Source organism: Dioscorea cayenensis, chromosome 15, assembly GCF_009730915.1.
Source record: "Dioscorea cayenensis subsp. rotundata cultivar TDr96_F1 chromosome 15, TDr96_F1_v2_PseudoChromosome.rev07_lg8_w22 25.fasta, whole genome shotgun sequence".
NCBI classification, from domain to species: domain Eukaryota; kingdom Viridiplantae; phylum Streptophyta; class Magnoliopsida; order Dioscoreales; family Dioscoreaceae; genus Dioscorea; species Dioscorea cayenensis.
In genome coordinates this window covers 23,308,621-23,325,764 of record NC_052485.1, presented here as the reverse complement: position 1 = coordinate 23,325,764, position 17,144 = coordinate 23,308,621, and the positions used below count along the sequence as shown (strand labels likewise).

Genomic DNA, 17,144 nt, shown 5'->3' with positions numbered 1-17,144 from the left:
TCCTCCATATCAATACTGTGAGAAAAAAGAACCATATCATATTCCTGTATACCTTCACGTCTCTACTAGAGCCCCCCAAAAGAGTGTCAAACAAGAATATAATAAAAAAAGGAATGAAGCATAATAATGGGAACAAGTGCCGTGTGATCATAAGAAGCCAAGACAAAGCTGCGAGATTTTGGAATCGTCTCATTTTTGGTGGCCATGAAAGGTGATGTTCCAACCATCTAATTCCAAATCAAATCAAAGGCCAGCATCTCAAGGCTCGTGAGAACACAAGTAAAACACCAAGAAACAGAAAACATCTCCTTCAAGGCAACCTGCTAAAAGGCAATTGAGGCCAAAGCATGTTATTCTCTCCTGTCAGGCACTTACAAACACTAACGTCCAAGATGTTTTGGACGATGTCTCCAGCCCTTATTCCCCTCCAAAGTCTCTTTGCCCCATGCTCGCATCCACCAACCCAACTGCTTGTGCACCCACAACAGCCTTACTCCCTTGGACTTTCCACAATTCCTCTTGATTCCTACTCTCCTTTTACATCATCCGGAATCAATCAATTGGCACAACAACACATCAGTTAAAATGCAACAAGACATCACCTCTCTCTCTCTCTCTCTCTATATATATATATATATATATATATATTGCTAGATATATAATACCATATATATATATGCGTACTCATACGCAGTCACCCAGACATAAGCACTCCCACACAACACACGTAACAGACTCACATCTCCAACGGCCAAACCCAATTTGTCTCAAAGTTTCATCTTCATGAGGAGGCAAAGCAATGACCCCACAGTCCTGCACTCCTCCATTGCTCTCTTGCAAGAGAGATTCAGAAAACTGCAGAAAGTTAAGGAGATGAGGGAAGAGAGAGAGCTCCTGAGAGTATTCACTGATGCCGAAGCCGAAGCCACCATCCTCGACAACGCTCATTACGAGAGCAAAACATGGTTCATCCACCCTGAGCTCATACGTCCTACCAGATCTCTCCAACCATATCCTTCCACCACCCAGCTTAAGCGCCACAGTGACAGCATGGAGTTGCAGATATTTGATACCTCCCTTTCAATTGCCTTGCAGTCTGATCCGCTGATCAAGCACTCCTCCTCAGCAAGCTGTTTTAATGACACCGAAGTTGATACTACTCTTCACCTGTAAACAAGACTTGATATATGTTTGTTCCCAACCTGCTTTTCCCTTTTAGAACTTGGAGCTTTGTTAGTGCTCTTACTCTTTATTGGATTTTCCTGTAATGTCAGTAAGAAGAAAGGAGAGCATGGATGGTGCACTGTGATTAATGTTTATAGTTACCAACATGATCATCTTCTTTATCATCATCAGGTGAATAGTAGTTGGTATCGTCGAATCTTTTCTGAATTTGCACTTCACGTAAATAGATACTGTCTAGATCCTCCGGGGATGTGATCTCATCCCCATTTCTTTCATTATTCTCGTCGTCCTTGTCCAGCTTCTTCTTCCTTTTCACAACTTTGGTAGAGAACAAACGGCTGATACCTTTGGCCTCCAGTTCCACAGGCTCATTTTCAATTGGCTTAAATCGGACTTTACCCACTTTTCTCTCATTCGCTTCCAGAACCTGCAAAATTAATACAATAGAGGTGATCAGTTTAAAATAAAAATCAATGCAACAGGGCCAACCAAAGAATTGCATACAGTACCAAGAGTACACATTACAATGATCTCAGAATGGATCTCACGAAAATTGGTAAACAAAAATATCAGGCCACTTAACTTGTAACAAAATAAGGAATTTTTTTTTTTTTCCAACTTAAAAATTAGCCTATTTGATTTTAAATAAATGATTTGCTCCACAAAGAATAAATGTAGAGTCTTGATGAAGTCCACAAGCAGAACACAAGCTTACATACAAATATACAAGTGAATCATGCAAATATCTATTGTATTCATTCAACTCTTATTGACATGACCCTTCATAAACTGCATCTATGCAAATTCTGATCCTTACTATACTGAAGAACCAACAAGAAAGCCCTAATAAGACTAAAGGCAAAGAGTATCACAATTATAAAGCAAGCACATCATCTTGATGCAGAGGTACCTCAATCTCAAAAGTTTGATGTGTTTCCTTGTCATCTAGGTGATCAGATTCTGTGCGAGAGTATTCACCATTATCTTCCTGATCATCTTTCTCTAAAACCACCACCAGCTTTGCACCTTCTTCTGGTATATACCCAAATGACTGGCAAATGAAACCTGATACTGTCTCATACTGGTGACCCTAGAACAAACAATGGAAGAATTTCAGAGGAAAAGATCAACTATACCACCAACAATTTCTTGTAGAACATGGGCAAGAACTGTACTCCGAAATCACCAATAGTTGCAGTTTTATTGTTCAGTCCCTTATAAACACAGGCAAAAAAGTGAAGTGCTTGCTAAAAGGATGCACAAAGAAACCAACTTCTTCAAACAGCGTAGATTATGGGAAGAAACACAAAATCTACATGAGAAAGAATTTCGCAGCCAAATTTTGTAATGCAAATCAATACCAAGGGTAAAACTATAAGTCTACATAGCTGGCAAGGAAATAGCCAAAACATTTTTAATAATATGGCAGAGGAATGTGAGATCAGACCTAAATTCTCAGACTTGCTTAGTATCAAATTGGAACCAAAAACAAAATGATTCCAATTGAGATAAGGGCAAATGATCTAATTCAGGAGTTATAAGAATTGGTTTAATCAAATCCACTAGTAGGCTAAAATAATTCTCACCTCTGGTATTTTGACATTCAATTCTTCAGAAAGTTGGTCAATTGATGTATTAGCATCAACATCAAAGGTTCCATCCTCTTGCAGCACAATATATCCAGTTTTCTTCTGAATCTCCTCCTACAAAAAGCATATCTCCACAAATGAGTAGCTAAACACAGAAAACACTAGAAGGTATCTGCTGCTGGAGGCATCACTTCAGGAGTGTGGGATAAGTGTGAAGATTTACTAATATATTAGGAGTAGATAAAGCAAACTCTAAAACTAGCATAAAAATTGAGAGATAAACGAAAGACCATTTTATGATGCAGAAGCGAATGCTCTTGGTATGGATCTACCAGTTTGCCCACCATTTTATGATGGTATCACTCAAACTGAGAGATACACAGAAAACACTAGAAGAGATAGTCGGAAGACCGCTTTGACGATGCGGTCAAGCCCCTGTCATTACCCGCATCATATTTTTCGTTCCAAACAAGATGCGATCATCGCCCGCCCACCTGAGGCTCAGGAGAAGGTCATTTCCGTCACGACACCATGATCGCCAGACATGATCGACTGACGAGCGCTGATAACGCTCAGTGAGCAACTTGAGACCGGAGAGCATCGATGCCCGATAGTCGAAACAGTGCAGCATCGCGATCGCCCAACCATCATGGTTACGACTGGTCGAGATAAAAGCAGTTGCTCCGCATGCAGTTGTCCCAGCTTTGTTCTCACCGGCTCAGCTCGCACACGGTGCAGCATATCATCGCACACAAACGGAGCTTTTGCTAGCAGAGCTGCACACAGCTGTCAGTTACATTGCCACCACTACGATAGCCCTTTTATGGCATGCTTGCAGTGATTGAGTCAAGAGCACGCTGATGTGCGAACAGCCCAGCATAGCGAGCTAGGCCTCGCATCATTCAGCCCAACCGTCGATATTCTTGATCTATCGCATGCCGCAATTAGATCTCTTGCAAGCTCAAATTGCAGCATACGATGTAGTCAAGAATGTCTTGACCGGTTGAAGCTGAATGAGCACGGACGCAAAAAACATTTCGGTATATGTGGACTGTTCATATCCGCACATAGAGCTAACATTGGTCTCTTGACTCCAATCCACCTCTAGAGATGTACCATAAAAAGATATCATGTGGTAAGTAATTAGTAACCTGACTTAGCTGTGATAATTGTGCAAGCTTTTCTGCTCTAGCTAGAAACTCCGTTTGTGTTGCAGTATTATATGTAACACCATATGCCCGGAAACAGAATTCGGTTAGAAAAGGAACAAAACAAACAACTTGCCATGCAGAATTGGCTAACTTTTTATCTCCGGCCAATCTAGCCATGATAGTTAGGCAATCACTTGGTGTCTCAACTCTTCTTACATGTTTCTGACTATCGAACCAACCTTCTTTGAATGCTTCCATTCTCAAAGTTGCCCACTTTATTGATGCGTTACTATCAACTGTCTCGTATTGTTTCTTGGTCAATGCATATACAATAACGATCATAGGTATCGTAACCTTGAAATGATAACTTCCTTTTCCTATAGCCCTCAGTGGGCAAACTGGTAGATCCATACTGTTTGGAACAAGAAAGTATAGATTCTTGGGTAATGAACTAAGGGCATTCGCTTCTGCATCACTAAAACGGTCTTCCATTTATCTCTTCTAGTGTTTTCTATGTACGAAAATTGAGTGATACCATTGGTGCACAAGCTGAGGAAAGTTCAGAAAGCCAAAATGATATTGTGGTACCAGTTCCGGCTCAGAGATAGGAGCAAGCGAGGACAGATCAACCAGAGGCTACTAATGAACAGGCACCAGCTGAAGGGCAGGCACAAAGTAAATTGGTATCTAGATTCATTTAGACATGTAGATGATGAATTTATCCCACATCATGAAGATGGGAGATTGAAGAAGCCAGAAAGGTTGGCACCCCTACCTGATAGCCTAAAGGAATCAACAGATCCCAGTAAACCGATACCTGATGCATTACTGACTAGTAACTTTGTTGAGTTATGGGACTATATTTCCAACATCTTCAAAACACAAGAATTTCAAGTAGGATAAAAATGATTATGAAGCAGGAGATGTATCAGCTATTCCACACCAACATTTTATATATGTTACAGTTTCAGCTGTAACATGAACCAGCTTGTATACAGCACCTCACCTTGGAATCATTCTCATCAAATATTTCACCAACAATTTCTTCTACAACGTCCTCCAAAGTTACAATCTGTTACATCACATTTTTACACTAGTAAGTAAGCCAGAAGTTTGAAAGATCATGATAAAAACAAAAACCATAGGTATAGGTAAGAAAATGAGTAAAATGTCATTATCACACCAAACATGATAAATTCTCTTTACAATGATGATATTCATAAAGATGTTATGATATTGACCCATGCCACCCTAATACCTGGAGTAGAATGATAATCCTATTTCAATAAGATTAAAAGGTCAGCACTAATAGGGAACAAACCAAGTTGGTTCAAAATGTTGCAATAACATGCGACTGCCAAGTGGAATCCATGCGTCCATTCCACATATTATCCCTCAGAAAAGCCCCATCTATTTCTGAAATCAAATAACCAATATGATGAAAAACTACAGGCCAGATATTGCTGAACTAGGGAGAATTTTCTTGCTATTTTGACAATATCAATGGCACATCATGCAAATCAGGGTAACAAAGAGCACAGACAGAACGCAAATCGAATCAATCACACAGGACAAGAAACATGTTCAACTCAAAATGTGTGAAAGAACAGATAACCATCTAAGCATACTAACTAATCAAATGAACAGAAGAATTATGACAAAAATTTCAGGCATAGGTCCCACAGGTGGGGCTGCTTGGTGATTAACCGTAGCATATCAGCAGACACAAAGACCATATAATTGAAACAGAAGTTAATGCAAAGGCAGCAGTTTTCAGCAGCCTGAAATGGTCGCAAATAAAATAAGGAGAATATTATCATGTATACGTACACCAACAGTTCCACCATACTCATTTAGAACCACTGCCATGTGAACCTTCCTAATTCGAAACTCCCTGAGCAAATTCCACACAGACATTGAATCTGCAATTATCTCCAAGGGAATTTACATTTACTTACTGATAACCAAGCAAACCAAAGAAATATATGCTTTCAGAAAATTGCAAGCGATAAATTGACCGTGAATAATCGATTGAAATAGACACACAAGCAAGCTGAACAATTGATAATCATATAGCATGGAAAATAACTACTTCATAAGCAAGGTTATAATTTGTCCCCTTTCTTATTGCTTTGAAGGTTATACAGATAGATAGAAGGATATCAAAAGAAGAGGAAAATTTTTTCAACTTGTAATTTTAGGAGAGTGTGCTCACACACAAACACTCAAAAATAAATAAATAAAAATAAAAATAAAAAAATGTTGAGGTAAGGGAGAAAATCCATCTACAAATTGTAAAATGAGACCTACCAGTAGGAGTCACCCTCCTTTTCCTTTATGATTAGGTTAATTGCAACCCAGAGTCAATCTTGGTTAAGGCAGGCAACCGAGACGTGAAATTGTGCACAGGATTAAAAATATGGAGTTGAGCATTTAAAAATATGAGTTTAAATTGGGCAAAGTTCATGTTGTGCAATTTCAATAGCAGAAAATAGATGTGAGAGCTTGCACAACATTGATGACCAAAAGGTTTTGTTCTGTACCATGAAGTCGACAGTAAACAAACTAAAAAATTGATGGCTCTCCAAGAAAGGTAGAAAATGAATGGAACAAAAAACAAAGGGCTGTTCTCTGGAAAGTCCATGAAATAGGAATGATATGAATGAAATGACGAACATAATAGCAAGTTTAAGGGCAATTAACTCACAATAGTAAGGAAGGATATAAAATGTGGGGGAGATAAATAAAACACTGTAGAATGAGAGCAATACCTGAAGACAAATAAGTGGGAGATTGATGTTATAAAAAAGAAAAGTATATATATAGAGAGAGAGAGAGAGAAAGAAAAATAAAACACTGTAGAATGAGAGCAATACCTGAAGACAAATAAGTGGGAGATTGATGTTATAAAAAAGAAAAGTATATATATATAGAGAGAGAGAGAGAAAGAAAAATAAAACATTGTAGAATGAGAGCAATACCTGAAGACAAATAAATCGGAAATTGATTTTATCAAAAAGGAAAGCAAATATATATATATATATATATATATATATATATGTCAAAAGGCTCAAAAAAGGTCAGGAGAAAAAGATTATCTCCAAGGTTCATGAAACTAAGCAGGTCAAAGATGGCGCAGAAAGCTGTGAAAAGGATTTTATAAATTTTGGGGTATTATATCAGACAATAAATGATTGGTGAAGAAGTTTCATGTAGTCTGCTCCAAAACCACCTCATAACAGTTGTTTGTTGAGTTATGGATTCTATTATTTTACAACGCAAGTTGTAAAATATAAATTCAGACAGTAACCAAAGAAATATTAAGGTTTAATCCTAAATAGTCTCTAAAATAAGCTAAAATACCTGGCACAAAGTAGGTAGGCATGTGTGCAATGTCTCTTACTGTTGATTCTTTTAGCTTCTCAACCTTCAAAAGCAAAAATAGAGTACTCAATCACAATAGTGGAAAGAAATATCTGCAGAAACATTCTCCTGATGATGCAGACAAACCAGATAAATAGGGATATAAATAAATAAATAAGTTTGGTTTTAAGCTGAACCACACCTTTTCAACATATTCTAGCATGTCCATTGCATATGCAATTCCAACAATATTGTCAATCCGTTCTTCAAATACAGGCACCCTGACATCGCAAGCATAAACTTATCAGGGAAGCATTAATATGCAAGAAATTCAGTGAAATAATTTAGTAGTTCACCAAACCTTGAGTATTGATGAGTCTCCCATAACTTTTGGAAATCAATAAGTTTTGCACTGCCATCTATTGCAACTACATCAACAAGGGGTGTCATCACTTCTCTGACATGAGTGTCCTTTATCTCTAGCACGTTTTCAATCATGTCCTGAAAAAGGTTAGAAGAATCAGCAGTAATATTTATCACGTAACCACCAAAAAAATAATCAGGATTACTCCTTCCAATCATCCCATACAAATGAAAATGCTCATATAGAAAAAATAATACATGGGCACCAAACCTTTCAATGACAGACTTAAACAAGTGTACCAGCATGACCACGCTAAAAGATATACCCAAAATTCTTAAATTGAAATTGACCGCTCATCATTTTATTCAGTAAAAAAAATCCTCAACTTTTTCCCCAAAAGAACAGGATGACTCTTCCACATCCCAACCTATCCTGAAGCATACCTCTTGAATAAGAGAGAAACCACACACCTCAAAAAAAATTAAGAAAATTGTATGTAACCATATCTCTAAGTTTCTTCAATCCTGCAAAAAGTTTCGGTAGTTGTAATATGGTCCCAATGACACACACAAAACTGTTATCGTGGAGTTACAGTGTCAACAGAAAGCAAGAATTTGCTCACAGTCAATGTGCAAGTACAGAGTCATTTAAGCTACAATATGTGAACACAACAAATAAAAAAGGTAAATTTTGTATTTAGTGGAAATAACCTGTTCCTCCTCTTCTATTGCACCACTCATCTCAGCACCTCGCAGCATCAACTTCAGTTCATCTTCTGTGACATATGGCTCACTACATTGGCACACAAGGACAAAAAGCATTTTTTATGACAAAAAAAATTGCTTGGAGAAAGGGAAGCAATAAACCCTCATCTAGTAGCAAATATTTGAATACAACTCTTGCTATATTTACTTTCATAAAGAGTTCTATATATGCAAAGTTACATTCAAATAATATTGAAGCAAATCACAAGAACTATTAGAATAAAAATCTTTTGGTGATTACAGCCACATATACTCATTTGAAAAACATGAACAATATTTACCTTCTACCTTTCAGACCTAGCACTTTCAGCATACCCATCGATAAAAAAGTAACAACTCTTCCAACTGGATACAGCACTAAGGAAAGCCATGCAACCGGCCTGACCAAGTCACATAAGATATACAACATTCACAAAACAGATTTTAGGAATTTTTTCACACGTCATCAATGTTGTCAATAAACCATCTAAGGAATGGGGCCATGTTCTTACCTAACAACAAACCTGGCAACATCTGTAGCATTGTGAACAGCCACACTTTTAGGAGTTATTTCTGTGAGTAACAAGATAGCAACCTATAATTGCAAAGATACAGAAACAAATTAGTGCCTCTTCTTATTTCTTCAAAGAGGCATTTAATGGAAGCAAAAAAACAGGTGGCACATTCCCCCTTATGAGCCTTGTTGCTAATTTTCTTAGCTATCCTATAATGCTCTCATTTTACATATGTCATCCACCAATAAAGTTTCAAAGCTGCACTAGCTCAGCTCTTCCACACAGTTTATGCATAATTCTTTATCAGTCTTTTTTTTTTTAACGGAAATAAAGTTCAGCCTGAAGAAACACTTAAGCACAAAATTATGCATTATAAAAGTATAAAAGTTAACCAAAACTTTTGTTGCATTAAATTTATGACCCTATAAGGAAGCTAATCACATGCTTACAGTCAACAGCCTGCTTAGCAGAGAATCCTTGGAGTGATAACTCCATGATTATTATCCTTTAGTCATTCTTACACCATGTTCACATAAACAAACGCATGGGACAAAGACACAAAAAATTAAAAAGTAAAACTTTTGTGCCAATATAGAATTTCAAGAGTCAAAAACAGATATACTACAAGTGAAAGCAGGGCATCACAAAACTTTCCTCCCTATAACGAAAAGTCAAAGATTGCATAGGCACTGGAGCAAATTAGTCAAAGATACTCTGTTGGAACATACAGTCATAACTCCAGTTGCAGCACTAACTCCAGCTTCACCAAAAATTGCAGTTGCGGCCTCTGTCACAAGTGCTGTTGCACCAATATTGACCACACTGCGTACAACTCCCAAATGGACATAATGAGCAAGGTGCAAGCAAGTATAATCATTTGATCAAAACAACTCATCAAAAGAAGGATAATATGCATCTGAAGAAAATATATAAATAAAAGAAATACGTTGTGCCAATCAGAATGGTTGTCAAAAATCGAGTGACATCACTACGAAGCATTCTAAAGACACCATTTTCAGGCTCCTTTTCTGCCAATTCACGGACCTGGTAAAAACAAGGTTGATAAAGGCCATAAGTTGAACAGCATACAGGTAATCCACTTTGGCAAGCACATGATAGTACAATAAAGCCATAAGAAGAGAATTGCCAAAAAGATGAAAATTCCAACACAAGCATTGAAATTACAATGATCCAACAGCTTGCGTAGCTTTAGCAGAAAATTCTACAAGCCAATCAATCAATATTAGACATACAATAAAATTAATCAGATTTCACTCCATGGAAAAGCTATTAATAAAGCACGAAAACTATCATAGTTATCTTCCAGAGCTTAGTTCTAATAATAATAGGTAGTCATCAATGAAGCATGGGTTGAAATTTGACAGGGTTCCAACTTCCAACAATAAGAGAAGAACATTTCAGTAATAGTAAATTAATTGTTATCAAGATTCCCCTCCTCTGCACATAGAACTCCTAGTTTAATACATTGGGGCTGTTAGTAGCACCTTGATGATCCATGAAATATACTTCTAAGTTCTAGCGGAGCATTGTCCAATGATACTATAATATTAACAACAACGAAAAGACAGTGCAGCAAACTTATCCAGGTAAAGGTAAAAAAAATGGATAAATTTCTTCCAAAACAATGCATATATAAGGCTAACAGCGAAACAACCAAATTGAAAAGTTTTAAACATCAGACTGTTATGAAGTAGAAACAAAGAAATTGACAGTACCTTCCAGGGCCACAATGTTGTGATCGAAGTCTCTGCCATTGAGAAGAACGCGGACAGGCCAAGCAGCGCCGCCAAAATCAAACCTTGGTCTCTGAAAACATGAAGTAATTGTACAACTTTCGGCCAGGCCCCAGAAAATGTAGTGCTCCCGGATCCAAACACTCTCAAACCAACGTCCGCGACGCTCTCAGCCGCGAGAACCCTTTGACATCTCGCCACCAGTAGCACGCATGCAATCCCAACAAGAACAAAACCAAGTCCTATCCTCACAGAAACATTAAGAACTCCAATCATCCGCTCCACAGCACTCTCCCTATCACCAGTGAACTCCGAAGAGGCTCGAACTCGCAGTGCGCCATTGGCGCACGGATGGGCAGCGCACTTGTTCGTTAGATACGGCAAAGGCTGTGGTACACTGGGGAAACAATAGATAATCCTTCTTCTTTGATGGAATTCTCTGAAAATGGAAGCGCTGGTGCAGCTGGTGAATCTGGGAACAGAGCATAGCCCCGCCGGAGGTTGTAGAGATAGGACTGTGGGGATTAACGTCCGCATCGGAGGTCGGGAAGACGAAATCGGGATGGAGAGATGCATGAAAATAGAGTTTGGGTGAGAAACCCTAGGATTCGCAAGGAGCCATTCTCGCGGCGTCTCTGAAGCCAGGCAAAAGATAGCGCCAGTCCCTTCCCGGCTGCTGCAATGTTGTTGTTGTTGCGTTATATTTTTTTATTTTTTTATTTTTATTTTTTTCATTTTTTTCAATTTTTTCCATTTTTAAATTTACTCATATATATATATATATATGATATATTCATCACCTATACCCTGGAATATATTATTATTATTATTATTATTATTATGTACGAATCTTACCATGATTATTTCTACACATACAAATCTGTATTTATATTATATCTACACAAGAGTAAACGGCACACGACCAAAGAATTTTTTGACTGAATTAATTTTTATTTATTAAAAAAATTAATTATATGTTAGCTTCAAATTTCAAATGGCATGGTTACATGTAACATCGATTTTTAACTGAAATTATTATCAAAAAAAAAAAAAGGAAAGAAATGGGAAAGCGCGTGCCACCGGCCCTTGCCGGTCATCCAATCGACTACCTAGGAGGACTGAATTAATTAATTATTAATTTACAAAAAGAAAAGGAGAACCCGGAGAGAGAGAGAGAGAGATGACTCGGCATTCATCTTCTTCCCCATTTGGATTCAAAGGATGAGAGATTCAAACCCTAGCCCTTGAATTTTTCGCAGCCCTCCCCCATTTCCATCAATATTGCTCCTTAGAGATCGGTTCGGCTCTTTTGAGAGGCCTGCTGCGAGCTTCGGGCATAATCCCTTCCGGGTTGACCTCCTTGTAAGAGATCTTGTTCTTTGTTTCTCTGTTTTCTACTCCTTGCGCTTTCTAGGGTTGTCTAACTTTCTCATGCTCCGTGAGTTCTTTGATGGTTGTATTTTCACCCTCGATTTCTTGTGAGTTGATTCTTGTGTTTGTCGCCGTTTTCGTCGGTCAACTCCTTTGATTAATTTTGAGATTTAAGCATCAGGTGCAGCATAAAGTTGAGATTTTGGAGAATCTTGAATTTAGTTGAGTTGTTGTCTTTGATTTCCTTGTTGCTTGAAGCGTGCTGATGTTTGTGCTGTTACTCACCGGTTTTTGTTCTTCTCTTCGTTGTCAGTCTAATTTTGGGCTTGGGTTTTCATTTGTTAATTCGTGGGTAATTTCCTTGGTAGATCTGATTCTATTAGCTGAAGATTTTATTTAAAGTTTGAATCTTTTGGAGATTTTTATCAGCCTGTGCTGGGTTATGATGACACAACTGGGGTTTCCTGATTGTAACGTGTAAGTGGTGGATCTATTGACACCTGATTTTTGGTTCATTGTCTTGGTATTTTAGGATTATAAATTGAATAAGGTCAGGGTCTTGGGCTGACTTCTTGCTCTGTTTATTACTTTCAATTGTTCTTTAGTTGAAGTGTGCCAATTGTGTTGACGGTCTTTGTATTGTCTACATGCTTTGTATTGTCCATATTCTCTGTATTGTTAATTTGCCAATCACGTCAATATTAGTCATGACAGTACTTATTTGCTTCAAAGTCCCAGTAGAATTCTCTTCAGAAATCGCAATCAGATAATCCTTTGTTGATGGTGGCAGGTAAAGGGGTTTGAAGTCGGAGACGCCTATCTCAAATGGGCACCTCTTCTGGGGCAAACTTCCATCAGAATCCCTCTTCAAAAATGCTGCCCCCACGCCAGCACAATAGGCCTGCAGGACTACATACCTCCCTATCCCTGGCCTCATCAGATGCTGGAGGTTCACCTGATGTCCAGGAACCTGCTTCTAATTCAGATCATAATCATGATTCTCCCTCTGAAAGTGCCAGCTCACAGGAGACCTGGCCCATTGAGCATAATCAACCTGATGCCATTGTTACTAAGAGTTTAGAGAAGGAAAAGGAAGGAGAAAATGGATTTCCTGAACCTCAGGTCATTCGTAGGGTTTCCAATGCTGACAAGTTATCACTTCGTGAAGTTGCTCGTGAAAGAGTCGAGATTGTTTCTGATAAAATGATGGTTCTTCCCGATGAGCTCCTTGAAGAGCTTAAAACTGAACTAAGGGTGATCCTTGAAGGCACTGGAGGATCTCAGCACAGGGAGGAGTTCTTGCATTTGCAGAAGCTTGTGCAAGGGAGAGGTGATTTGACTGCTAAATCTCTTGTCAGGGCACACCGAGTGCAATTGGAAATTCTTGTTGCTATAAACACAGGAATCCAAGCTTTTCTACACCCAAATATTAGTTTGCCCCAGAATAAGCTCATTGAGGTTTTCTTTTACAAGAGATGTAGGAACATAGCTTGTCAGAGTGCACTTCCTGCTGATGACTGCAGCTGTGAGATATGCACTAATCGAAATGGTTTCTGCAATCTTTGCATGTGTGTAATTTGCAACAAATTCGATTTTGAGGTCAATACATGCCGCTGGATTGGTTGTGATCTGTGTTCCCACTGGACTCACACTGATTGTGCAATACGTGGTGGTCAGATAGGGATGGGATCTTCTTCCAAGAGTGTGGTAGGATCCCCTGAGATGCTTTTCAGATGCCAAGCATGCAATAGGACATCTGAGTTGTTGGGATGGGTTAAAGATGTGTTTCAACACTGTGCTCCTTCATGGGATAGAGAAGCTTTGATGAGAGAACTTGATATAGTCAGTAGGATTTTTCGTGGGAGTGAGGACCCTAGAGGAAGGAAATTGTTTTGGAAGTGTGAAGATCTTGTGGAAAAGATGAAAACTGGAGCTAATGATTCCACAGCTTGCCGAATGTTGCTCATGTTTTTTCAAGGTATGACAACATGCATACGATAAATATGCCCTTTTTATGGCCTATTGCATTGGAAACTGTTGACTTTATTAGCAACCATTTGAAGTGCTTTTAATAGTAGCATATATGTATTGCCATGTGTTATTTTAATGCTGCAAATATACTGTCCATTGCACACATTAAGCTGAACACTATGCTATGAATTTTGTTGACATCCTAAGTGAGCAACCTGTCCATTCATTCAGTCATTGTGTACTGCTTTGCTGGCATATTTTATCCTCATGCTCATTCGAGGTGGTCATTTACATCTTTATTTCGTATATTAATCTGTGATATTATATCTATTGATGCCAAAGTAGTATAATTTATTGTTAATTACTTAGCAGCTAGGCTTTGTCTGCAGTTTGTGCTAAAGGTCTCATGTTCAGTTCGACTACAATGGTATCAGTTTCAATTTTGTGCTGTTTTTCCCTGTTTCAACTCCATATGTGGAAAATTATTATGCTTTTACCCACAGTTTGTTTTTAGAATTAAGTTTGATCTTTCAATGGTTGATATAGATGAACTTCATTTCTTTGTTCAGTTCGATAACTTCAATCAGTGCCGGTTGGAGACATTATACTCACCTCTTTTATCTTATATAAATGAGATGAATAATGGAACTTGAATTGGTCAAAGAATTTTGCAACAACAAAAGCTGCAAATTGTTATTTATTCCCCCATCTACCTGACTAACCTGCTACTATTTGTGGAAGGAATTTGTCAGATGATACTTATATGGGCATGTGTCTGTTATATGGTGATAGTAGAATGATTATATCCGGGCATGTGTGCTGCACGCTTCAGTTATTCAAAAATCTGAATCAATAGACAATAGAAGTATGCTAACATTCTGATCTTGTAACAACTCTTGTTTCCTTGTATGTAATTTGATCAATGCTCTCATTTTATGGATATGCATATAAACATACCTTCCATGCTTTCCTGTCTGAATTTTTTTATTTTCCTTTGCTTTTATTCAGTTATTGCGTATGTGTTCACTGTTCATTAATGACATCCATGGTTATAACTGCTGTGTATGGTCTATGTCTGTATCTCTACTTGTTAGCAAAACCATTGATTGCACATTTCCTGTCATTTTATGTTTGCGTTCTATTTTTGTGAGGATGAGGATAATATATTATTACTGTAGTTTCCATAGCACGTTGATTCTGTATGCATGTTTGGCTGGCAATTGGTCAGAGTTTTGACTGCATATAAACTACTTTTCCATTGGAGTGCCTGATCATTATTTAAGACAAATTTTTTACTCTTGTCACTAGTTGGATCTTTTTCTTGGATTAATCATTTGAACCTTTCATGCTTGTGTCTTTGATTTGATGTTTGCAAAATAAGTATCATGATCATCATTGGTATCTCATTATATGAACACTATCAAACCTCTTTGGTGAGCACACAATAACTATCTTGTTTTTAACCATGGCTTTGTCCTCTGTTTCAGAGCTTGAGATTGACCCGACAAAGAGTTCTGAGAGTGAGGAAGCAGGTAGGCTGATTGCTCCTCAGGAAGCTTGTAATAAAATTGCCGAAGTGGTCCAAGAAGCTGTCAGAAAGATGGAGATGGTTGCGGAGGAGAAAATGCGCATGTTTAAACGAGCTCGTCTAGCTCTTGAAACCTGTGACCGTGAGCTAGAGGACAAGACCAGAGAAGTTTCAGAGCTCAAAATGGAGAGGCAAAGGAAGAAACAGCAGGTTGAGGAGCTGGAGAGTATTGTCAGGCTCAAGCAGGCAGAAGCCGAAATGTTTCAGGTGAAGGCAAATGAGGCCCGGCAGGAGGCAGAGAGGCTTCAGAGTATTGCCCTCGCAAAGTCTGAGAAAGCCGAGCAGGATTATACTAGCCGATATCTGAAACGGCGTTTAGATGAAGCCGAAGCCGAGAAGCAGTACTTGTTTGAGAAGATGAAGCTTCAGGAGAGTCAGCGGGCACCACATGGAAACAGCAGTGTTGGTGCTGTTGGTGGTGGTGGTGGCAACAGTGCTGGGGGCAATGACCCTGCTCAGATGTTCATGCTGAGCAAAATCCAAGAGTTGGTGAAGAATGTGTATAGCCTTCCTCCAAAGTCTGAAGGCCAGCAGTCTACTGATCACCTCTCTCGCGGTCAAGTTCCTTGACGGAATAGAATTATTCTTACCAGTTTAACCATAATTATCCTGGTTGTTATTTCATGGATTGAGTTGAAGATTCTCATGCCATCCTCTGAACTAGTGTGTTATTGTAATATGTTCATATATGTTTAGTGCGTATGTATCTGGTGCTACTAGGAGATTCAGTGATTCACCACCTTGTACCAGTACTCTTCTTTCAATGAATTTTATTTACCGTTAAGTACAAAGTCGCATGGCATGTTGTAAGAGTTATGCACTTATGCTTTCAAGTTCCCGTACTGTATGTAGTAGTGCTGTATTTGGATTTATAATGAGAATTATCCAATTCTTTCGTGGCATGCTGTTGTTTCCTTAAGAAATGGTGGAAAAAGAATTCTCTTTTGCTTAATTCTGAAATGTTAGAAAAATAAATAAATAAAATGTTAATGAACCAATCAAAATTATATATATATATATATATACAATACGATTGCATCTGAATTTAGGAATAAGATCTCTGATTGGGATATCACCAATGAAATGTGAAGGATTAGGCCAGTCCCTGGTTTAAACAAAGAGATAACTCCCATTAATTGTATTTCATTCAATTGTGCCTGCTGGCACATTTAGTAAGGACTTGGTTAAAAATGAAACTGATTTACCCTTTCCAATTCAGTGATACTACTGTTCATTCATTGGCACGAACCTGACTGCCTCTGAATCTTCTTGGCATCTTTAGAGATTCATACATTCAATGAACATAAATCCAAATACTTAATGCCTTACAAAAACAGGAGATTGGTTCTCTATATAAAAGAAGGCAGCATTCCTCTGGGCTACGCCATCACCATCAGTAGTGTCAGTGAGTCCGAGTATCTAGTAAGAGAAGAGACCTAACTTCACAATTTTTCATTCTTTTCAAGTTCAGATATCATGGCCATGCTAGAGTGTGCAGTTCGCTAGTTTTGCATGATTGTGTACATGATGCAAATGCATATGAATGTTTT

At 38.3% G+C, this 17,144-nt stretch overlaps 3 protein-coding genes across 3 annotated transcripts; 2 read left to right on the top strand and 1 right to left on the bottom strand.

The window, feature by feature from the left end:
• The first annotated feature begins 5 nt into the window (after positions 1 to 5).
• LOC120277249 lies at positions 6 to 1,207 on the top strand. Its single transcript, XM_039284006.1, has one exon. It carries the CDS (start codon positions 784 to 786, stop codon positions 1,171 to 1,173), a length of 390 nt encoding a protein of 129 aa, XP_039139940.1. The 5' UTR covers positions 6 to 783; the 3' UTR covers positions 1,174 to 1,207.
• A 67-nt stretch (positions 1,208 to 1,274) lies between these two features.
• On the bottom strand, positions 1,275 to 11,337 carry LOC120277247 (DUF21 domain-containing protein At1g55930, chloroplastic-like). Its single transcript, XM_039284005.1, has 14 exons — positions 10,647 to 11,337; positions 9,857 to 9,954; positions 9,639 to 9,732; positions 8,908 to 8,990; positions 8,698 to 8,796; positions 8,363 to 8,444; positions 7,650 to 7,789; positions 7,491 to 7,569; positions 7,289 to 7,352; positions 5,756 to 5,847; positions 4,932 to 4,997; positions 2,772 to 2,888; positions 2,096 to 2,275; positions 1,275 to 1,612 (listed from the first exon to the last, which is right to left on the bottom strand). The coding sequence occupies exons 1-14, from the start codon at positions 11,238 to 11,240 to the stop codon at positions 1,310 to 1,312; spliced, it is 2,091 nt and encodes a 696-aa protein (XP_039139939.1). The 5' UTR covers positions 11,241 to 11,337; the 3' UTR covers positions 1,275 to 1,309.
• A 482-nt stretch (positions 11,338 to 11,819) lies between these two features.
• Positions 11,820 to 16,378, top strand: LOC120277131 (OBERON-like protein). Its single transcript, XM_039283889.1, has 3 exons — positions 11,820 to 12,026; positions 12,826 to 14,013; positions 15,494 to 16,378. The coding sequence occupies exons 2-3, from the start codon at positions 12,861 to 12,863 to the stop codon at positions 16,162 to 16,164; spliced, it is 1,824 nt and encodes a 607-aa protein (XP_039139823.1). The 5' UTR covers positions 11,820 to 12,026; positions 12,826 to 12,860; the 3' UTR covers positions 16,165 to 16,378.
• The last annotated feature ends 766 nt before the right edge of the window (positions 16,379 to 17,144 follow it).